A 23,812-nucleotide genomic window follows, 5' to 3' on the forward strand; every position below is an offset into this window, starting at 1 on the left:
ACCACATTTACTTATGATCATTCTCGGGGCTTATTTTTGAGTGTGTGTGTGTGGGGGGTGACATTTGGGATTGCAGGTACAATAGGTTATTTTCGGCACTCTGTTCCTGTGGGAGGTTGGGAGGGAGGTGGAGAGGCTGTCTACATAAATCATCCCCGAGCAGAGACACGGTATGCTGGAGCTGACCCAGAAAAGTGAATTTTTCCTTTCGTGCGCGCAATCTGCAGAAACCTCAGCCTGCAAACTCTCGCGGTGCTTTACGTGCTCGCGCTCCATCTCCAAGAGGAAAAAACAGCCTCTCGCAGCACAAGCAGGTTCAGCTGACGCGGCGCTGGGAGCTAGTAGACACGGAGCAAGGTGAGAAATGTGTTGTTTTCCCACGTCTTTCCTGTCAATACATGGAAATCGTTAAAGTAACGCAGCGTGTCAGCTCTTAGTAGCTGTAACAGTTTTGCGCGGAGCTTTGCTTTAACGCTGAAGACTACTTTAACGCCAAGACACACTGCTAGGCACCCTGTCAGCCTGTACTGATATACCCACAGGGTGTACGGAAGCTCGTTGTTGTCTTTCCCTTCCTTTCATTATTTTACACGAAAAAAACAAAACAAAAGGCAAACAGCTGGTCGCGATGATGAACCGACCCCCTCGGGGAGAGCTTCCCAGCGCGAGGAACAGCCCGTTCCCGCGGCGCGGCTCTCGCGTCAAAGGCTACATTGTGTCCGGTCTGGCATCCGCTGGCGGCGGCTGTGGACAGGACGGAGTGATTTATCTGCAGCTCTGTGAGCTCGGCATACCGTTACACGGCTTTTTCTGTGTTTTACACCGGCGGAGACGTGCTGAGAAATAAAACAAACGTAGAAGAGTTTTGGAGAAACTGTTCAAATCGCGCAGACACGGTGTTTCAAATGATTTGAGGCTTCAGCTGCCTGTCCGCGGCAACAGTGGAGACTGTAGGGAAGAAAATATTCTGACATATTATGAGTTTTCTAAACAAAACCAACTTTTTTTTAGCACAAAAAAGGAAGTAAATAAAATTTTTAAAATGTTGGGTAATATTATAAGCAGTATAAGCTTCATATGTGATTTGTAATGTGGAAGTGCCCTGCTTTTTTGTCTCCTTGACGTTTAATATTAAATAGAAGACTTTTGGTGAGTGAGATCGTATGAATTTGTAAATTTATTGTTTTGATCAATTTAAAATGCGCAAAAAAGAGAGAAAAATCAAAAATCCAGTGGATTTATTTTGAAAAATCCGGCTAATTAATTATTTAAAAATAGAAAAATTCCCAGTGCAAAAACACAGAATGAGCATGTAATGAGTAATATGACTACAAAATCAGCTAATGGAATACAAAAATGATGTAATTATATAACAATAATAATGGACATAAAAATGATTGAAAACTTTTCAAAATCTTTGAACAAAGAAATTTCAGTGGAATTTTTAATGATATATCAAAAGTCAGATAATGGACAGATAAGTCAGTACTATGTCTTGTATTACTAGTTAGTAATGATGACAACATTATATAGTTTAGTAATCATTACATTTTTTTGTGAGCAGGGATTTAGTAATGCGTTTTTCTTCAGTTGTGAGTTATTTGGATTATTTGATATACTTTTGTATATTTTGTGTAAAATCTACATTTTGTGAAGTACTTTAGCTGTGGTTTCAGAAGGTGTACCTCTGAAAATTAATGGTGGAAGTACGTAAAGTACTATGAGACAGAAATATTGACTAAGATAAGCGTATGTTTGCCAGAACTGTACTTATGTAGTTGAGTTAATGTACTCGCATTCATTCAGTGACTGATGAACTTAATGCATTTGTGCACTGATGACAGATATGATGTACTTATAGGACAGCAGTTAATTTGTTTGTGTGCGGAGAAGTGCCATCTGCAGGCTGCGGAGAAGGCTGATGATGATTTTTCCATGTCAATGGACCCCTCTTAGCTGCAGGAAAGAGGAAATAATATGAGGACTGTTGCATGAGAGCTCCAATTTTAGACGTGCGTAGGAATGGAAAGTAACGCCCTGCGACTTTTAAACTGAACATGAAGGAGCAGATAGACTGGTGAAGGATTAAAACACATGAATTGTGACTGAATAAAGTCACAGGGAGGACACTTTATGTATTACATCACTTTCAGTTCAGGTCCCCCCCCCTGTAGCTATAGGAACAGCCCATTTTGTACATTGCTTGAGCACAGAGGGCTTCAGTGTTGAACATGCAGAATACATCATGGTTGGGTGTGTAAAACATTTGGTGTTGACCTCTTTTTCAACGGGGCTTTTATTTTATTATCTCAGTATTATAAGGTGCTGCACCATAATCGGTAGGAAAACTGCTATGGATACAGCAGGATACGTGTGCAGTGCAAAACTTTATGGTGTGCAGAGGCTCCTAAAATGGAAATATTTGACAACCAGTCATGATTTTTACTGCAGGGAGTGGGAGTGAGGTCAGCTCTGAGTGCTTACAGAAAAATTCAGTGCATGCCTCGTCAAAAACTGAACCCAGTAAGTTGTCAGACTCTCTTGACTTTGTTTTTGATTTCAAGTTCTTATTAATAGAAGAATCAAAATACCTCAGTAGGCTGTCATTTTATTTTAGCATCAGCATGGATGCTTTTGTAGGTGTGCTTAAATATAGGGACAAAGTGTGTGTGTGTATGTATGTATGTATGTATGTATATATGTATATATGTGTATATATATATATATATATATATATATATATATGTATATACACACACACCTGAATGAAAATTTATGATTGCATTTTTTTGTCAGTTTAATTTTGAGCTCAGATATTTTTACTGTATGAAAATAAAGTCATTAGGATGTCTCTATCATCCAGGCTGCAGGTCTGTTTTTAAGTGTCTTCCTGTTTGAATTTGGCAAAGACACAAAATAATTTAATGTTCTGGTAATTTAATAAAAGACTGTTTTTGTGTTAGTGTGAGAACAGGTGTTGAACCCAGTACACTAACTGACAGTAGAAATGAAAAGTGCCACTCCAGCTGGAGATGTGCGTGCGTGTGCGTAGGTATTTGACAGAGGTCAAAGTTTATTCGTGTTTGACCAGTTCCTCTCTTTTACAGCTCACTCCTGCAATGCATCAGCACCACAATAAACCCAGTGCTACCACAGACTCTGCTAAAGCTGCCGTGCATCTATCGCCATGGTGAGAGAGAAAAAGAGCGCCTGGACCTTGACTCTGTTGCCATGGTGACCCTGTAGCAAGCAACAGTCACTATGGGAACATCCAGGATGTTCCGCATTTTTGTAGTCCTGGGCTCAGCCTTTATGATCCTTCTGATCATCATCTACTGGGATGATGTCGGTGCCTCCCATTTCTATTTGCACACCCCTGTCTCGCCGGGCCCCAAAGTCCCACACCCCCCTCCTCAGAAGAGGCCGCAGACCTCTAGAGCCCCGTCCTTCCTGTCGGATATTGATGCCTTCGTTAACCAGTTCTTAGAGCCGGGAACTGGTGAGCCCACTGACACTGCCCCAGCTGACACAAGCAACCAATCAGAGAAAGCAGAAGAACGATACATACCACGACGGGAGTGGAAGATTCATCTGACCCCTGTGGCTCCAGAGCTCCGCGAGAGACAGGTAAACTCAATTCTTATTATTACTGTTACTAGTAATAAATGTTTTCTTGCTGACATTTTGACTTGTCTCGTTGGTTCAGTGAGATAACTTAAAGAGACTCACTGTTACTGTTTTTATTCCTACTTGTAACTTTTTTTTTTTCTGTCCTTGGACACATCCAAATTGCTGTCATGTGACAAGGTTGACTGGAGAAATCTGTACCAGTGAGCAGAATTTTCACATTTGTGGACTGTGACTAGTTGACAGGAGCAGAGCCTCTAATTGAGGAAGTGTTAACCTAATCTTAGATTTAAGAAATTTAAACCAGTGTTAAAGAAAAGCAGCCAGTCATAACTATTATCACTTGTGACAGGGTAACCTTTAATGCACCCACAGAGACCTTTAAAGTAAGAATTAAAACAGTTATTAGAAACCTGTTGGTACTTTTTTCAATATACTTAATTTTGGTTAATATTCTTAAATATGTAAGTAAAGGATGAAAATCTCCCCAGTCGGTAAGCAATATCTGAACATTAATTATTTATAATTTTAGTTGCTAACTGTTAATTTTCCTTTTCTTTTCCTAATGGAACAACAGGAGCAAAGGCGGAGGTTGCTTCAGGATATGTGCGCTAATGACAGCGTCGTCTTTCCCAGCAAAAACCGTTCATTTGACGACATTCCCAACAAGGAGCTGGATCATCTTATTGTGGATGACAGGCATGGTATTATCTACTGCTATGTTCCCAAGGTATGCAGACACACGTTCTTTTAAAACTAATAAACTGCACACAAGAACAGCATACCTAGGTTCAAGCCAGTGTACACACTCTTTTTTTTTTTCACTGTAATATCTGACTGAAAAAAAGCTTTCCCTTCTCAGGTAGCGTGCAGTAACTGGAAGCGCATAATGATAGTTCTCAGTGAGAGCCTGCTGCAGGAGGGTGTTCCTCAGAGAGACCCCCTGGCTATCCCCAGGGACCTGGTCCACAACACCAGCATGCACTTCACCTTCAATAAGTTCTGGAAACGTTACGGCAAGTTTGCAAGGCACCTCATGAAGGTCAGTTCAAATATCCCACCTTATTGTTCTCTGTATGGCAATAACATTAAAAAAAATATATAATTTAATTTGGTAAATGTGCTGTTGATTTTTTTCTTTTTCTATTATGAGGCTTCCGGCTGTTTAATTGGCAGTTTTGGCATGTGCAACATAGCGACTGCAATGCTTTCTGAACCATTTAGTACAGCTTGATGTTTATTTTGCAAAATCTAATGTTTTATTCAAAAAAAACCTAAGTTATAATCAGTTTTTATGGTAATACATGACTCTTCAGCGTCAGTACTGTTTTATTCACACAGACATAATTGATGCAGCACAGTAAGATAAATATTCCTCTGTCACATCTTTTTTTTTTTTTTTTTTTAACCTTTACAGTTTTGCTTGGCTCTGAAATGTATGTGTGTAATTGAATGTTAAGAAAACTGTAATTTCTTTTTTCAAGGTGAAGCTGAAGAAGTACACCAAGTTCCTCTTTGTGCGCGACCCTTTTGTGCGTCTCATTTCTGCCTACCGGAATAAATTTGAGCTGCCCAATGAGGACTTCTACCGGCGTTTTGCGCAGGTCATGCTGCGTCGCTACGCCAACCAGCCGACGCCGCCTGCTTCTGTGGATGAAGCCTTTTCTTTGGGTATCCATCCCTCTTTCTCCCACTTCATCCAGTACCTCCTGGACCCTCAGACAGAAAAGGACATGCCTTTTAATGAGCACTGGCGGCAAGTGTATCGACTTTGTCACCCATGTCAAATTCAGTATGACTTTGTGGGACACTTGGAGACGGCAGAGGAGGATGCCGAGCACTTGCTGCGCTTGCTGCGAGTAGACAACGTGGTAGAGTTTCCCACCTCCAGCAGGAACCTTACAGCCAGCAGCTGGGAGTCGGACTGGTTCAGCACAGTGCCTGTAGAGGCACGTAGGGAACTATACAAGCTGTATGAACCCGACTTCAGGCTGTTTGGCTACGAGAGACCAGACTCACTCCTCAATGAGTGACTCATGGATCTTTTGAGCTAACGCAGCCATGCAGACAAAATGTTTTTATTTTTATGTTCACCCCAACCACAGTGACACACCCGTCTTTGTTCTGGGTTCTGCAGATGTGTTCTCCAGTGTTGTTTATGCTACACTGAATGTGAAAACATTAGGGACACTCAGTGTTTTGAGGAAGCACATTAATGAGTTGAAGCCTTTATCAATTATGGTTTTTCTTAAGTAACCAAGGTAATAAGAAGCACACAGGTTTGGGCGGGACAGTTAAGGTATGAAGGAACAGGTGTCCTTGAGATGATGTGTGTTCAGTGTAGTCCTTAAAGGGGACCTGTTATGGTCTTTCTTTTTTTTCTCTTTCATAAATGTCCACAGTAGTGGATGTTGATATTAAACATGGCCAAAATTTCAAACCTTTTTCAAGCCCGAAATAGTCACTTTGAAACTGATTTTTTTTTTTCTACATAGCAGATATTCCTAATATGGTCATCTCATAGCTGTCAGCACACAAGCCCCATCCATCTGCTGCTCAGACCTTCTGTTTACAAAGGGCCGATCTGAAGAAAGCTGGCTTAGAGGGAGGGAAAAGGAGGCGAACAGTAGAATCTGAGGGGCTGCACCAAGGCCCAGTTTGAGATAAAAAAGGTTTTTTTATTTAGTCTCTGAATCCTGCAAAGTTATGACAGTAATAGGTCCCCTTTAATTCAAAACTCCATGCTGTGTGTGCTGCAATCCCGGTTTTTGATGTCCCCTCCATGCCTGCCATTTGTGGCCACAGTTGTGTTGTGACTAACTGTGATGATCAGAGAGGCTTCTGTAGTGCGACGGTTGAAAGAAACCACCTCTGTGGGGGAACAGAAGCTATGCAGTGGTTTTGGAAATTTGGCCTGTTTAAATAAAAAAAGTGTCCCTAGACTAGTTTTAAATGTAGTTGTACTAGAGTGGTAGATGTCGGCTAATTTATTTCATGTTGTATAAGTGCAATGTTTGTTAAGCATGAAAGGGAATTTTCTGTTTTAAAAAAATGCATATTAATGCCAGTTCTGCCTCATACACAGACATGAAGAATACACCGATCAAGCATAACATTATGACCACTGACTGAAGTGAATAACACTGGGTGGGATATAATAGGGAGCAAGTGAACATTTCAGCCTCACTGATGCACGTAGGGGAGCGACGGCAAGCCGGCAGAGGCAGTGTGATGCTTTGGGCAATGTTCTGCTGGGAAACCTTGGATCCTGACATCCATGTGGATGTTACTTTGACACGTACCACCTACTTAAGCATTCCCTGATGGTTGTGGCCTCTTTCAGCAGGATAATGTGCCCTCCCACAAAGCAAAAATGGTTCAGGAATGATTTGAGGAGCACAACAAGTTTGAGGTGTTGACTTGGCCTCCAAATTCCCCAGATCTCAATCCAATCGAGCATCTGTGGGATGTGCTGGACAAACAAGTCCGATCCATGGAGGCCCCACCTCACAACTTACAGGACTTAAAAGTATCTGTTGCTAACATCTTGGTGCAGATACTGTACCAGAGCACACCTTCAGGGGTCTAGTTGGGTCTGTGCCTCAATGGGTCAGGGCTGTTTTGGCAGCAAAAGGGGGGCCAACACAATATTAGGCAGGTGGTCATAAAGTTATGCCTCATTGGTGTATGTTTATGTTGCTAACTCTTAAGAGAAAACCATGCTGCTTTTTCAGACCTGGAACATTTGCATGGTCCGTTAAATTATGCCAACAGAGTTTATTCTGACAACATTTTAGCTGCTTGCTTTATTTTACCAGTTTCAAAGCACGATGTAGCCTCCTGATATAGAAGCACAGCAGTTCCAGTAGGCCGCACAGCAGGCAGATTAGTGGGATTTGTCTCAGCTTGTCTTTAAAACAAATCTGGTTTTCATAGTACATGTTCAGGCGTGCCTCTGTGTATTTAAACCAAGAGTTTGTAAAGGGAACATTTTCTTTCATTTCACGCTGTTACCATCAGCATTTGATCTGTTATATTTTGGTGTTTCCATGCACAATCTGGCAGGTTTTAACACTGAATCATGCTGGGTAACCCTGAAGACTGCAACAGTGTTGTTGTTCCCCCCTCTTCTTTAGTTTATTATTATTTTTTTTAATCTAAGGGCAGCATTTTCCTGGAATCTATTGTTTTTGTAGCAAAGGAGCTAAGCACATGATATGAATCCAGCAAAACAGTTTTCAGTTGGACAATGCTGCTGCACTGCTGTGAGGTGCATCGAGTTGGTTTGATCATAACATCAACGTACAACTGTGACAGTGGCGTGTAATGAGGCTATATTCAGTGTTAGCTGGAAGGTGGAGGTTTGAACGTGGAGTCGGAGATTGTCACAGGTTTGGTGATATTTGAGACAAAGTGCAAAGAGAAGACAGTGCCTTTGGTTGCAAAAGTTTACACAGCAAAAAAGTATTTTTGTAGGACTTAATTTTTACTTAAATCCAAATACAGTGAGAGCCGAATGAAGTCACAGGGAGGTATGTTTGCCGTACCGGCCTGTGTTTATCATGAGCAGTCGTTATTTGGAACAAATAGGAAACATATGAGCCCTTTAGAAGAGTGTAAATGTCTTGTGTGTGAATTTGTATGAATTTCTCTCTCCAGTGTGCTTGTATTTGAGGTCATGCTTTGCACGTTCTTACGATGTGTACACACACACACACACACACACACACACACACACACACACACACACACACACACACACACACACACACACACACACCCCTTTGAGTCAGTGTTGTTTCAATGCTTTTTGGTTTATGTGTTTTTGTGTAATTGTGGGGTGTTCTGTTACTGTTACAAAAAATCTAATCTCATCACTGCGTTGGTCTAAATATAAAAAAAAGAAAAGCAGATTTGTGTGAAAATAATGGGAAAAAATACTTAGCCTACATTTCCACATTACCTGTGTTTGTTTTGTAAGTCTGTCCCATTATCGTCTTTTTTTTTTTTTTTTTTCTTTTTAAATCTTCTGTTCTTTGGTTGTATTTTTTTATGTGAGTGTCTACATTCACTCTGTCAACAATGATGTTCTTAATTTCTGTGAAAGTACAAACAGCCAGGCTGTTAAATGGAAGCCTTTTGTAAGGGGGGTAAAAAAGAAAACTTTTATTTATTGGCAGAAATAAAAAATCATGAATAAATGCTGCTTTTTTCAAAGGGAACATTGAACAGCTTAAAGTTTTGTTTAAGCTGCAGTGAAAACCGGTTCCCTACTTCATCTCAGCTGCTGTTAAAAACACAAAAAATATCATATTTGAGCTCAATGGTACATTTAGAAATATTCAGGCAGTTTCACCGGAATCCTGGTGTCACATGTAAGCTGGAATTCAGAGGAATAAACATTGTGGGGAATGAAGGAAGATTTATTAGTCTGATTTATCCATTCTCCTTCAGTATGATATAATATGCAATGCAAAACTAATCATTTTACATAAGGTTAAGCAACATAAAGCAGAACGGTCACTTTATTCAGTCAGAGTTGACAATCATGGTGAAAAGGGGATATGGCATGTTAGAAAATAACAGGAAACCAGTGCAGCCCACAGAAATGTTAACAGCAAATGCTGACCATGTGTCTGCCAAATATAAACGGCTTTCCACGTGCACATGGGTCATTTATGCTTGTATATAATTGTGATGCATATCACAAGTGGGACATAAAATTCTAGTCATCACGATAGGTCAGAGAAAACAAAGCAGTTAATTATGAAGCACCTCTCCATGGCATCCTTAAGGTGTCACTGTGTATAAGTTCATCACCATCTTCCAATCTCTCTTTTTTTTTTTTATGCCAATATAAAGCTGGAAGATCTGTGGTGAGGATGTGATCACACACCGGCTGGCAGTGCACCACCTGTGTGGCTAGATACTAAAGCAAACGCACATAAGTGTACCCTTAATTCAAGCTGAAGTGACAAATTGAGTTATTTGTTACTAGGTAGTAAAACAGGTTCCAACAGAGTTTTGTCCTGTGCTTTTCATTCTCACACTTGCCTTCTAAGACACAACCTAAAGCTGCCTCCTGACTATGTTCAGGAGATTGCATGAGGCAGGTAAAGTGCTGTGATGTAAGTGTGAGTGGCTGGAAACCTGGTCTGAACATATGCCCTTACAACAAATCAATAAATGTAAGTTTAATGACACAAGTTAGAGGGTTATTGTGTATTATATTTGCCTTAGATGTTGGATGTCAGAACTGGGAGTGATGGGACTCCCCAGTTCAATGTTTGTTTTGCTGCTTAGCAAAGCAGAGCCACTCGTGCATCACTGGCAGTGACTGCTTTTTGCACTTCAAATCATCACTGCAGCGCGTTCATGGCTCGAGCCTAGTCAGTGCTCCCTGTACGGATTATTTATCAAGCCTCAAATACACAACAGTGAGTGTAAAGATCACAAGTTTTACAGTTTTACTACAGTTTATGTGCACTGGTGGGGCAGCTCCGACCATCTGAGCTGGAAGTCCGACTTGAGGGGCTGACTGGGAATTTGGAAATTCTGACTTCCTACTTCAAATGAAACGCACCATTAAATCTGACTATGAAACTGAGGCCCACTGCATTTAAATTGTCAGATGACTTGTGAGTCTTGCGTATACCATTATTAATCTGGATTTGTGACTTTAATAAGAGCCATACTTTACAAATGAACCTTATTCACTATGACCTGAAACTAGCAACTGGGCCCATAAAGTCATGATGAAAATGTTCATTCTGGTCACAGAGAAGTGAAACTGACAGATGCTCGTTCTTCTTTCTTTCTTTCTTTCTTTCTTTCTTTCTTTCTTTCTTTCTTTCTTTCTTTCTTTCTTTCTTTCTTTCTTTCTTTCTTTCTTTCTTTCTTTCTTTCTTTCTTTCTTTCTTTCTTTCTTTCTTTCTTTCTACAGTCAGAGGAGTCTCCCCCTGCTGGCCATTAGAAAGAATGCAGGTTTTTGGCTCCCCTCCAAGCTTCAGTTTACACAAGTGTGGACAGTTTAATTAACACTTCATATTCCTAAATATGACATTATGTATCAGTGTTCTGAGTGCTTTTATTAATCAGAATTGTATTAATGTCTTGCACTGCATTCGTTGGCTCCAGTTTATGTACGAACCTTAGTTTAGTTTAATGCCTCCTCTGCAGGCAGCCATAGAAGTATAATATTGTCCGTCTGCCCTTTCCTTGTAATATCTAGGGAATGTCATAGGTGAATTTCCTTGAATTGGCACAAATGTTTTGAGTGGTTAGAGGTCAAGCTCTACTCGGATTAAATGATGACATTTAATATCATAAAGGTTAAGCTTCATCATGACGTCACAGTTCTGCCAAAACACTTTTCTGGCTGTTATTTGACGGCATGACTCAGGAACAGAAGGAGAACCGGATGTGAGTGGCATATGTGCCGGCTATCATACAACACTGAGGCAGTAACTCTAGTTGTTTATCCGTGGGTAAATCAAGAGCCAGCTTTCTCACTGCCTGGTGAGAATCGAATCCTTTTAAACTACAAGTGGCAAAAGTGTTGATTGTGTGTTTATTTATAGGCCTTGCATGCATGAAAGATTAAAGTTAGCTGAAGACTTAAATCTTACAGGGAAAGAACAATACTTTGTAAAATATACATTTTCACAAACCCACATTCAGCAGGAGTTCAGTTAGCACCACGTTTAAGCCCTATTAACAAAACTCACTAACAGCAAATATTACCAGTGAATGTTTCCGTGTTTCTTCATTAAAGTATGGGGAGAACACCTAATACAGATCATCTACCAGCTCTCATCTTCATAACTTTGTTTTTCATTTTAAATAATCATAATGGGTCTGCATCTTTGTAAAGTTATTGCTTTGTTTAATCTAGTTTTATTCATTAGAGGAGGTAAGGAAGAGCACCTTAATAGGTCTTATTCGCTGGTTTAAACACATGTATTTACTGAAATTAATGCACTAGTTTGAGAGTGTTTGCCACTATTTACCACTCATTTCTTTTGCTGAGGGGTTCACTTCTACCACTCTCAGCTGGTAAATATGAAGCTACAACTGACAAGTTTACCTGCTTAGCACAGTGGAGACAGTTTTCTTGGCTTTAATATAAAGACAACAAAATCTGCTGACTTGTAGGCAGATTTCTTTCATGTGTGCGAGGTGGAGCACAAGGCTAAGCACCACTTCATGCAGGCAGGGTTGGGTAGTCATTTCCTCCTCCGTTATGAGCACAGGTGCAAGTAATTAGGGTCTCTTTGTTTGAGGCTGGAGCAGTGTGTTTGTGTGTGTGAGTGCTTGGTGCATGGAGGTGATGTGACTGATCTTGGTTTTCCAAAGGCAGCCTGACTTGTGCTTTGTAGCACTACTGATACACTTCAGCTACAAGTTACAGTAATTCAAACGGTTTGATAATGAAAAACTTAAACACCCACATCACCGATAAGTTATTGCAGCGTGAGCTCAGTTTAATTACTCGGTTAGTGCTTCTGCAGCCGTCACTGAGCGGATGGGTCGATGCAGGCCAGGCTTTGGGAAGTACCCGTCACGCTTCTCTAAAACTAAAGAGGTCATTTCAATTCGTGCAGCGGGTTTTAAAGCTGGAAATGTGTTGAGGATATTCAGCGCTCAGTCAGCTGTCCCAGTGTGTGCCGAGTTCATTGAGCCGCTTCTGCACCTAAAGAAAATGTCTCTCCTGTGTGTGTCCTGCTTTGCCTCTGCAAACGAAGACAGATACTTTTGCACTTTTGTAACTTCTCTGAGTGCACGGTGCATGTATCATAAATATTCAAAGGCTTTTTTTGTTTGTTTTTAAATGACAGTGACCTGAGCTGAATGTCTCCTTATCAAAGTTGGTTGTCTGACCAGTTCATATGGTCTGCTGCCGACCCTGCCGGTCAGAGTGAGGATGGAATCACTCTGCCTGTTTTATTTTTCCTCCTTGAAACCGTGGGCGGGTTTTAATGGGATAATTTAATAAACTTACAGAGCAGCGTGCTGCTCTCTCTCTCTGCTGATATAAGTGAGGGGAGCTCACCCACCTGTCTTTCTCTCTCTCTCTCTCTCTCTCTCATCTACATGACATTAATCATCTGGCTATAGCTTTGTATTTATATACAGTGTAGTACCGGTTATTCAAACTTTTTGCAAGAAAGAAAATGTATACTGTTTTGGAAACATTCAATGGATGTGCATATTTGGTTTACTTCATATTTTCTCAGTCATATTGTTTATTATATAACAGTTTTTATAGGTGCATCTTGAATATATGTTTACAAGAACAATTTAATGGTAAATTGCTTTTTGAGCTCAGCCCGTGCACAGTAATACTCAGCCTTTCCTTTTCTCTTATTCATTCTTCCTCTTAGCTGGGTTTGATGAGGTATCCATTGAAAGTTATATAGATATCTACATCGTCACTGTAAATAGCATTCTCTCTCTCCCTCTTGTACAGGCGGACCCACACCTCATCGTTCAGCTCCAGCTCCAGCATCAGGCTCTGGCTCTGCATGATGGAGCGGTCGCTGGGCTGGGCATACACAATCGCCCGCTCTGTGTCGTTCTGCATTATGTGGAGGTATGTCTCCTTGAAGTTCCACGTGTGAATGTTGACGTTGAAGAAGTAGATCCCTGGGACGTGGCAGACGAATATCCCCTTGAACATGTTGAAGTGGTCGTCGAGGTTCACGAAGACTGTGTCAAACACAAGCGTCTGATAGGAATCCATGCTGTGAAGGGATTTTCGACGGCCGACGGAAAAAGCGGAGTACTGGACTTTGCAGGGGTCTCCTGGGAGACCAGCCTGACCCTTAGAGCCTTTGGATCCCGTGGCCCCCCTAGAGCCTGGAGGTCCTTCGAGTCCAGCTTTGCCTGGCGTCCCTCTGTCACCACGGTCTCCTTTGTCACCTAAAGTGATAATAATCATACAAAATTATAATTTAAGTCCAAACTCATTTGCTTTTTTGTGTATTTGAACAATCATTTGATCCTGGTTGAAACAGTACCCATGCAACTCTAAGGAATCAGCTGACACATCTGTAAGTGTAGTTTGACCATATTAACAGTAAACATGCTGGTGGAAGGGTTGTGGTTTGGGGTTGCTTCCTTGGCTCATGGAATTGTGCATCACATCCCAGTGCCCTTGAAGGTCATTAGAAGCCACACGCTCACTGGCCCGCTGTTCAACATCTCATTAATGAAAATATCTAATCAGCCAATCAAATAATGACAAGAACTCAGTGCATTTAGGCATGAAGATGACCTGCTGAAGTTCAAACTGAGCATCAGAACAGGGAAGAAAGCTGATTTAGTGACTTTGAATGTGGCATGTTTATTGGTGCCAAATGGGCTGGTTTGAGTATTTCAGAAACTGCTGATTTACTGAGATTTTCCCACACAACCATCTTTAGAGCTTATAAAGAATGGTCCAAAAAAGAGAAAATATCCAGTGAGCAGCAGTTCTCTGGGAGAAAATGCCTTGTTGATGCCAGAGGTCAGAGGAGAATGGCCAGACTGCTTTAAGCTGAAAGGAAGGCAAAAGGAAGGGAATACTTTCTTTGCACACTTAGTACCAAATCAGCATCATTTAAACACTTGAGTATTGTTGCTGATTATGTAAATCCAGCCACAGTGTACCCATCCTCTGATGGCAGGGAGTTAATGGACCAAAGCTCAGATCATCTCAAACTGGTTTCTTGAACATGACGGTGAGTTCACTGCCTCCACAGTCACCAGATCTCAGCCTAATAGAGCACCTTTGGGATGCGGTTGAACAGGAGATTCTCATCACAGACGTGCAGCCAACAAATCTGCAGCAACTGTGTGACGCTGTCATGTCAACATGGACCAAAATCTCTGAAGAATGTTTCAACAACTTGTTGAATCTGTGCTGTGAAGAATTAAAGAAGCTCTGAAGGCAAAAGGGAGACTAACCTGATACAATGAGGGTGTAACTACTAAAGTGAGTTGAACCAGAGGCGGACCTTTCAATATGATAATGATCCTAGCTAAGGAAGAGCTCAAAGAGGACATTTTTCACCTAGTCATGAGAAAAAGCCAAGATTTGAATCCCATTGAAATATTGTTGGGGGATTTGGATTAGCAGTACATGTAAGAAGACTTTCATCTCGCAAATGAAAGAATTTTGCATAGAAAGATGGTCCAAAATTTTCAGCAAGCCCATCAGACTGGCAATATTATCCAAAGCCTATAATATGTTCTGCTAAATTGTGTGATGCTTGCTTCTGATGCCAATGATCTGACCTTTTTTTTTTTTTAAAAGATTATTATATTTACTGACATTTTTGTTGAATAAAGGATTGAAACAGCTAATTTTCCTAAGTTCACCACCTTTATCTGTAGGCACCGTCTTCAACACGGCCAAATGTTTGCTTGTCAAAACATTTCAGAACAGCCAGTAATTTCCATGGGATGTACTTTCTTTAGTTACACAACTTCATACAGTGTAGAAACACTGGGCTTGTTGTCTTTAGCTGATTGTCCGGTGACCCGGGTGGCTTCCCAAAGATGTTGAGTTGAGCCTTTTTTGTTGTTGTCTTAAATTCCACAGAAAGGAACTTTTTGGGAACACGCTGAAATGAACTTTTTCCATTTCAGTGTGTGAATCTTGAGGAGCTAAACTTTTTTTTTCAACATTTCTGGCATTACCGTGGAATCCTGTAAGTTTGCATATGTGATTTTAGTGCTTAGTGATATGGCCCCTTATATGGCTGTTATAGATGTGTTACCTTTTAGTATGGTCATGTTGATATAGGTGCGGACCTCTGGGACATAGCTCCTTGGCTGGGCGCCACTGCCCTCTGCTGGTTCCAGGTGATCACAGCAGTGTCTGCAGGGGACTGGAGGAGGCACCATGGCCACAAGGGAGGGAAAGGACAGGAGGAGGATGATGCCCAACATAGCTGTACCTAAAGTGAGAGCGGAGAATTAATTTTTGCTGAAGAGTGCTCGAGATACTTTATTATTGGGAATTCATGTGCATATTGTCATTAGCAAATTGGTGTCCTGGTGACACTCACTGTAGCAGAGTTTCATCATCCAGTTTCCCAGATGTATGTTAAGTCTGCTTCTTGACTAAAAGAAAAATTCAGCAAAGATCTCCAGTGAGAAAGGTTTCTAATCCAGGATTATTCCCTGTCTAGGAACTTGAGCCTGTTCTGTCGGTCTAATTTGTCAACACAACAGTGTCACAAAACATGTAAGATAAAGTCACAGAGCTTTGCTGGTGCATAGATGACGTCAAAATGAAACTCAGGTCTGAAGATGGGTGCGGTCTGAGAACTCGTTGGTGTCGCTATATCATCGCAAGATGATATAGCTGGAGTATCAATTATTCAGCAGCTGCTTAGAAAGTGAAATAATTATGTATCAAGATGTCAGAAGCTGGAAAAAAAGAGAGGAATGTGAAAGAGTGAGCCAGCAAAAACACACATCATCCCAAGAAGAAGAAGAAGAAGAATCAGGAGTCTGGAACTGTGGAAAATCAACAAAACCAGTGTACGTGAATATGAGGTGACCAAGCTTGCACTGCAGCCTTTTATAGTTTAAATGTGACACTGAAAGGGTGTCTAAAAAAACAACTAGCATTTCTGGCATTTGTCTGCCAAAGCAGATGTGTCTAGGACCATTTTTTTTGTTGTTGTTGCTTTGACTACACAAACCCACATACACCTAGTCAAAACAACCAGTTACATAGTCACAGTGGTCAATATTAAATGTTTGGCAGAGGATACCTCAAGAATGTGAGACTGGGTGTGCTGATTGGGGCTAATACACACCTGCTCCACTTACTTCCAGCATACTTTACTCACGTCTTGTGGGTCAGACCACACCAATTTTTGTATCAGCTTTTATTTCAACCTCATCATCTGTACCATCCACAGCTGCAAAACTTCTAAAAAAAACAAAAAACAGTCCACAGACTGACCTACATATAAACAGCTGCAGCAGTAGTTCCCACTACGGTGGGTGCCACCAGAACCACATTTTATGGTGATGACAGACTCGCAAACAGGCAAATAAGCAATTCCAGCTGCTGAGGCTAGTCATCGTGAAGTGCTTCTTATCCACAAAGATATAAAACTGCAAAATTATGGGAAAGGAATTAGGGCTGCAAGGATCATAAATCGCTTGAAAAATGACCCCCCACTTTTTTCAGACAGCAAACCGGGGAGAGCGGAGGATAGGTGATGGCCGACAGCCAGACTCTGTGTGTTCAGCCAGTCTGTGCTCTGTAACTGGAACAGTGTGTACTGCTGTGTTTATGGGACAGCGGGATCCATACTCACAGTTGTGTCCTTCACACACAGGTGGATGCTCAGCTAAAGACCATAAATTTACTGATGTAAATTTAAGGTGGGACATTTCCTGTAATCATCACAGGGGTCAAAAGAGACTACATGAGATATGGTCATCAAAATACTTCGACTCTATCAACTGTAGAGCCAAAATTGTGTACACTGACTCCGTTTTTGTGTACAGAAAATTCCCACATAGTGTGAGGTTTTACATTTTAGGGTGAAGCTTTTTAATTCACTGAATTCAAGTAACTGTTTCCAAGGGGGAAAGATTGAAAACACAAGGAGAAAAGAACACGGAGAGCAAAACAGGAACATACATGGATGACACAACAAGGACGATGAGGAGAACAGGGCTGCAGAATCTATACGCCAAGGACTAATTTGGAAAAGGTAAACAGGGGAGGGGAATGAGACCCAAGTTAATGTAATCAAGACAATCAGACAGACAAGAAGTTTAACCCAAAACAAGACACCAGATTTATTAAAGTAAAACAGGAACAGAGCTAAATACCAAGAACTCAAACATGAAAACAGAGACAAAGGAGCAGTGGAGGAAGGTACGAACACAGAAAGACAAGACAGAGGGAGGAAAAGGTAGAGAAACACTGAGGGAACTAAAAGTACCCCTGATAAAAGTCAAGAGCTGAACCAAGACACAGGAATGCAAAACTAAAAACAAATCACAGCTTCAGTGAGAGCATCAACACAATTTTGACTGCTTTTGACTTTGTATACTAAAATAAAAAAGAAATCAAAACAGGAAGCCAAACATTCAACAAACACAAAAATCAAAACACAACAGTAACTTGTGTCTTCATCATTCCAATCACTGATTGATGACTTTTCGCCTGATTTGGCGCCCCCTCCACCTCTTGTACTCAGTGCATGGTGCCTTAATGGTGCTTTCTGCATTTCTTGCAGTGGAAATGCGCTGCTCGCTTGTGTTAGGGTTCTTTTGGGATTTACCCAGATGTCTGCTCGGTCTTTGACATGGCTCATGCTCCGACTAAGGGTATTACATAACTTTTTCCTTTCTTTCTATTTTTTTTTTTGTGGAAAACTCTAGTTGAACTGGAAACTGCAAACAGGATTATCTTCTAACAGTATATTAAAAGACATCATTACATACAGATATCTTTTATTCCATAGTATCTCTAAATGCATACATGTATATATTTTGCATATAGAAGACATATCTGCAGCATTATACAAGTTAAAGTCCCACTTTAGTGAAGACACCATACTTTCTAGCAGACTGCCATGCATCAAAATCCCAAATCACGGCCACCCCAGCCCGCTCCACCGACTGATTTCTATCTGAATGACTCACCTCGTTCACGTCTCTGCTGCCGCTTCACACCGCTGAGGAGACGCGACGGAGGAGGGGGAAAGTCCTGAGTCAGCAGCTCCCTGTCTTTCTCTCTCTCTCTCTCTCTCTCTCTGTGTGTGTGTGTGAATGAGAAGCGAAATGTTACGTATAGAAAGGAAATCCCTCTTTTTGTCTCTGACCCCTCCTTCATGGAGCAAGTATGGAACCTTTAGTTTATCTGACAGTAAAAGATATCTGTGACAGATGCTCAGTGACCCTGATGTGAGTTTTTTTTTTTCCTGCAGCACAAAACCTGTGAACCTGTGAAGCAGCTAAAAGGCGGGAGGAGCTGGAATTATGCAAGCCTTTCCTCTGCTCAGAGCTCAGCATCTGCCAGTTTCTAATGACAATCAAACAGCGCACCTTTTAAACTTTAGCAGTACAACCTAATCTTGATAATACCATCACCAACAACTGCTATGTTTAAAGAAAATTCCTCATATCCTCCTGGGTGTGAGCTTCCGCTGCTGAATTCCTGCAAATTTCCAGACCTCCCATTAGGCACAGCTGCAACGAGAGAGACCGAGAGAGAGAGAGAGAGAGAGAGAGGTCTGGAGATATCAAGTATCTCCAGGGAAAAAAGTACTTGCATAACGTTGTTCCTTATAGTTCTTTCTGAGTTTCTGCACCATCTGGAGACAGTACTTGTCCTCTAGAATGTGCAGAAAAAACCAGAAGCCAGAAGGTCAGGCTAGAGCCACATTGATTGGCTCAGCATAACTGATATAAAGATTAGAAAAAACAATATTAAAAGTATATATTACATAATTTCACTTTCTACTGAGCCAAATCTTCAGAAAATGACTGCAGTGCTGGCCAGGCAGCCCACAGTGAATAGGAATGAACTGAACCTTGAAATAATTACTTACCAATTATTTGAAGTTTTGTAAATACATTGATGGCACATTAGAAGTAAAATGAAACAAAAGTCTTTTTGTTTTCCTTGGAAGATCCCCTCACCCACAAAACACACTGTTGTTTTTATGGATGAAAATTACCATAAAATATGTTTTAATTTTAGGGTTTTATGTTTGAGTGACTGATTTATTTGTGTTTGTTTTGCATTTAGTATTAATGCTGTGCAGCCCCCGAAGTACCACAAGGTGATGTCTCTTATCTTGTGCACACTCCAGCACTTTATTCTCCACACGGTGTCCATTCAACTATGCCAACCAATAAAAATAATAACCATACAAAAATACCTCAGTATCACTTCATTGAAGCAGAGGTGGATGACATATTAGCACCTTACTACTGTTGCAGTGTTTTGCGTATAGAAGTAGAGCGAGAGCATCAGGGCCTGTGGGTCCTGAGGGCTGAGGTAGACTGTTTTGCAAAGGTTGTTACATCAGGAGAAAATTCCTGTGATTTCCCGGCCACTGCTGACTGATACAGGACGCCATCTGAAATCAGCAGATGCACCTCATTCAGTGTCTTTTTTTTTGGTATTTTGCTTGGAAGCACTCTGGTCTTAAATCATAACTCTCATTTTTTCAGAGCTCCATAAGCAGCAGCAGCAGCAGCAGCAGGACCAGCAGGAGCATCTTGCAAACAGCATGCAGCTGCACACTTCTTCTCTCAGGAGCTGTGGTGAGAAATAGAATGTGGCTCCTGACACTTGGCCTTGCAGGTGAAGCATACGCACCTGGATTTAGAACTATTTTCACTTACACAAACCAGAGATAAAAATGAAAGATCATTGTGTTGAAAGATTACAAATATGCAGTGATTCTTCCAAGAGGACAAGAGGATCCAAACCCTGCCAACAAAGTCCCCTCACTGCAGAGGTCACCGGTTCAGGGCTGTGCCGTTCTCCTGCTGCTCACCACACATGCACTTGCCCACTTGTCAAAAATGTAGTGAAAGATGATTATTGCTATTTTTCTGCCGAATTATTAAATATGGACTTGTTTTTGTAACAAGTTTTCTTTTTATTTTATGCAATAGTCTGTAAACATCTGGGAACTGAGGAGAGCAGCTGCTGGAGTTTTGGGAGAGGAATGTTGTCCCATTCTGGTCTCATAAAGGATTCAGGCTGCTCAACAGTTCTGAGTCTTCTCTGTAATATTTTACTTTTCAAATTTCACCATGAAATGTTTTCAGTTGGTGAACGGTCTGGGCTGCAGGCAGGCCAGTTCAGCACCTGGACTCTTCGACTATGAAGCCGTGCTGTTGGAATCGCTGCAGTGTGCGGTTTAACATTGTCTTGCTGAAATATACAAAGACTTCCCTGAAAAAGACGTCATCTGGATGGGAGCACATGTTGCTCCAAAACCTTTGTGTACCCCCCCACACACACACACACACACTATCAGAGATGCATGCTTTTGACCTGAGCACTGGTAACAAGTCAGATGAACTCTTTCCTCTTTAGTCTGCTAAATTTCAAATTTTAATTCCTCTGACCACAGAACAGTTTTCCACTCTGCCTCAGTCCATTTTAAGTTCCCTTTGGTTCGGAGAAGACAGCAGCATTTCTGGATCATGTTCACATCATCACGTTCTCTGCGTGACAGAGCTTTAACCTGCATTTGTGGCACGCTGAGCTGCGCTCACAGATTTCTGGAAGTGTTCCTGAGCCCGTGCAGTGATTTCCATGACAGAATCATGTCTGTTTTTGATGCAGTCTTGCCTGAGGGCCTCAAGATCAGAGACACCCGGTGCTGATTTTCAGCCCTGTCCCGTGCACACAGAGATTGCTCCAGAGTCTCTGAATATTTTTTTTTTTTTAATATTACTGTACTGGGCAGCACGGTGGTGTGGTGGTTAGCACTGCTGCCTCACAGCTGGAATAACATCTAGAAGGCCTGGGTTCAATTCCCCCTTGACCCAGGCCTCCCACTGTGTGGAGTTTGCATGTTCTCCCTGTGTCTGTGTGGGTTTCCTCCCACAGTCCAAAGACATGCAGTTAGTGGGGTTAGGTTAATTGGTCACTCTAAATTGCCCACAGGTATGAATGTGAGTGGTTGTCTGTCTCTGTCCTGTGATAGGTAAACCCTGCCTCTTGCCCTATATCAGCTGGGATAGGCTCCAGTTTTTGCAGACTGGTGAACCCAGATTGGTTGGGTATTTTTTCTCACATATTGGATGCACAAGCATTACAGCCATCAAATGTGTGCCGTCAACCACTTCTCCAGACCCTATTTACCGAGGCCTTAACTATAGATCTAAATGCACCCTAGTTATTATTGAAACAGTACAGGTCAGCAGTCTTATGTGACTCAAAGTCCTCTGTGTCCAAACAACGAACCCCTTTGCTCTTTTCCTCTCCCTCTCCTCTTTGATACAAAATCAGAATCTGAATCAGGATCGGTACCATGAGGCTCACCTGTGTGGAAGCGTGTGCATTTGTTTCATAGTGACTGAAAACTTAGGGAGCCAGGAGGAAAAAGACTGCAAAAAATATAGTTTCAGGCTGACATAATTATGGGGAAGTACATTCAAATATGAAAACCAACAGAGTTGAAATTTCAGACCTCAAAGCATTCTTGTGGTTCAGCTCAGGAAAAACAAAGAAAGTCGGTAAGAAAGCTTACTATAGCTTGAACTCATTGACAAAAGCCTATTGATTAATGAGAATATGCTTATTTACTATTCAAAGTGTACTCTGCTTTTTTTTTTTATGATACAAGGAAACCATTTGATAAAAGCAGGAATGTAACGCTGTTACGGATGAGTTGGATTTAAAGTATTTGGCCTCGGTCGTATACTTTCTGCTTCTGTTTTCTGTTTCTGCTCCACATACAGGCAGTGAAACTTATGGTCACCTCGACCTCACACCCTCCCATTTCACCGTGGGTTAGATCCAAAACACGGCCTGTGGTTTTTCAACAGAATCTACAGTTTGCTTGGTTTTTTTTCATTCTCGCTGGTTTATGTTTTTGTACGCTCGCTCTTTCTCGCTCATAGCCAGCAGAATCGAAACTTACTTAATTAAACAGGTTGAATTTAATGATAAAAACTCCAAAGCTGCCTATCTGAATGCCAAATGGCGTACTCAGCACATGAAGATAAATTTGTTTTTTTTTTAATAAGGACGTGGGAAATGAATAAATAATCCTTGAGACACTTTGTTGTTGGCAGGAAAAGATAAAATCCAACAGATTGCATAGGAGAGGGAAGAAGAGGATTTATGGCTTCATTTCTGTTCTTTTTCTAATATCACTAATGAACTTCAGTCCCTCTGAGACATGCAGTCCTGTGAAAACACACTGAGCTTGAAGTAACCATTTTCTGTATCAATCTCTGACATCATGCACAGCTCTCTTAAGGTCCCACCACAGCATTTCAGTCATGTTGAGGTCTGGACTTTGACTGGGTCAGTGCAGCACCTTCATTCTTTTCTTTTTTAGTTATTCCGTTGTAGATTTGCTGCTCTGCTTGGGATCGTTGTCCTGCAGCAGGACCCAGTTTCAGCCAAGCTTCAGCTGTCAGTCAGATGTCCTCACATTTGACTCTAGAATGGTATACAGACAGTTTCACGGTAGACTCAGTGACTGCAAGGTGCTCAGGTCCTGTGACTGCAAAACAAGACCAAATTACCCTCACCCTCCCACCCCCGCCACTGTGCTGACAGTTGGTATGAGGTGTTTCTGCTGATATGCTGTGTTTGTTTTCCCCTTACGTGGTGCTGTGCATTATGGACAAACATCTCCACTTTAGTCTTGTGTGTCCAAAGGACATTGTTCTAGAAGTCCTGCAAACCGGAGCTGTGCTGCCATGTTCTTTTATGAGAGAAGAAGCTTTCTGTTGGCAACCCTTCTAAACAAGCCATGCTTGTTCAGCCTTATTCTAATTGTACTGTCATGAATTTTAATGTTTAACATGCTAAATTGAAGTCTATATGACAGTTTGCCCTTTTTATGGTGAGTGGAATGCCTTCTCATTTATGCACATACAATATTTGATTGGATGACGTGTTTTGGGATCTAGCGTGTCTGTATTCTCACTATGGATTGGATACTTTAGTTGCATCATGCCTTAATATGGGTCAGCATAACAGCCCACCAAATAGGTTTTGACTAACACAAAAGATATAAATATACAAATTGTTATTTTTAATACAACAAGGCTACTTTATGTGTATTTTAATCACGTGGCTCAGTATAATCTGGGCTTGACTTCATATGTTTGAAGCTGCTGTGAAATTAAAGCACTGGTGGAAAGCAGCGTCTTGCACAGCAGTACTAACGTGGATAAATATTGTAATTTCTGTGCGAGGTGAGCGGATGCTGCCTGTTGTGTCAAAGTTAAATGTCAAACCACATTCTAATACACACGCTCACTCACACATACGCCACCGGGACCACCTGACAGGACATGTAAACACTCAAAACTACACACACACACACACACACACACACATATATATAGAAACACACAAACACACAGGCTCTCTCCCACACTCTTTCTCAAGTCGGTACATGCCCACCACTCAGCCCTCATTCCACAGAGACACAGGAAGTCAAAGGGTGACCCATTT

General features: G+C 41.4%; 2 protein-coding genes across 2 annotated transcripts; one reads left to right on the plus strand and one right to left on the minus strand.

The window, feature by feature from the left end:
- Positions 1-293: 293 nt before the first annotated feature.
- Positions 294-7,073, plus strand: chst12a (carbohydrate (chondroitin 4) sulfotransferase 12a). Its single transcript, XM_030735285.1, has 5 exons — positions 294-357; positions 3,108-3,627; positions 4,205-4,357; positions 4,490-4,669; positions 5,112-7,073. The coding sequence occupies exons 2-5, from the start codon at positions 3,262-3,264 to the stop codon at positions 5,658-5,660; spliced, it is 1,248 nt and encodes a 415-aa protein (XP_030591145.1). The 5' UTR covers positions 294-357; positions 3,108-3,261; the 3' UTR covers positions 5,661-7,073.
- Positions 7,074-10,503: 3,430 nt separating this feature from the next.
- c1qtnf6a (C1q and TNF related 6a) lies at positions 10,504-18,790 on the minus strand. Its single transcript, XM_030735286.1, has 3 exons — positions 18,292-18,790; positions 15,390-15,569; positions 10,504-13,548 (listed from the first exon to the last, which is right to left on the minus strand). The coding sequence occupies exons 1-3, from the start codon at positions 18,479-18,481 to the stop codon at positions 13,007-13,009; spliced, it is 912 nt and encodes a 303-aa protein (XP_030591146.1). The 5' UTR covers positions 18,482-18,790; the 3' UTR covers positions 10,504-13,006.
- Between the last annotated feature and the right edge of the window lie 5,022 nt (positions 18,791-23,812).

This window comes from Archocentrus centrarchus, chromosome 8 (assembly GCF_007364275.1).
Source record: "Archocentrus centrarchus isolate MPI-CPG fArcCen1 chromosome 8, fArcCen1, whole genome shotgun sequence".
Classification (NCBI taxonomy): domain Eukaryota; kingdom Metazoa; phylum Chordata; class Actinopteri; order Cichliformes; family Cichlidae; genus Archocentrus; species Archocentrus centrarchus.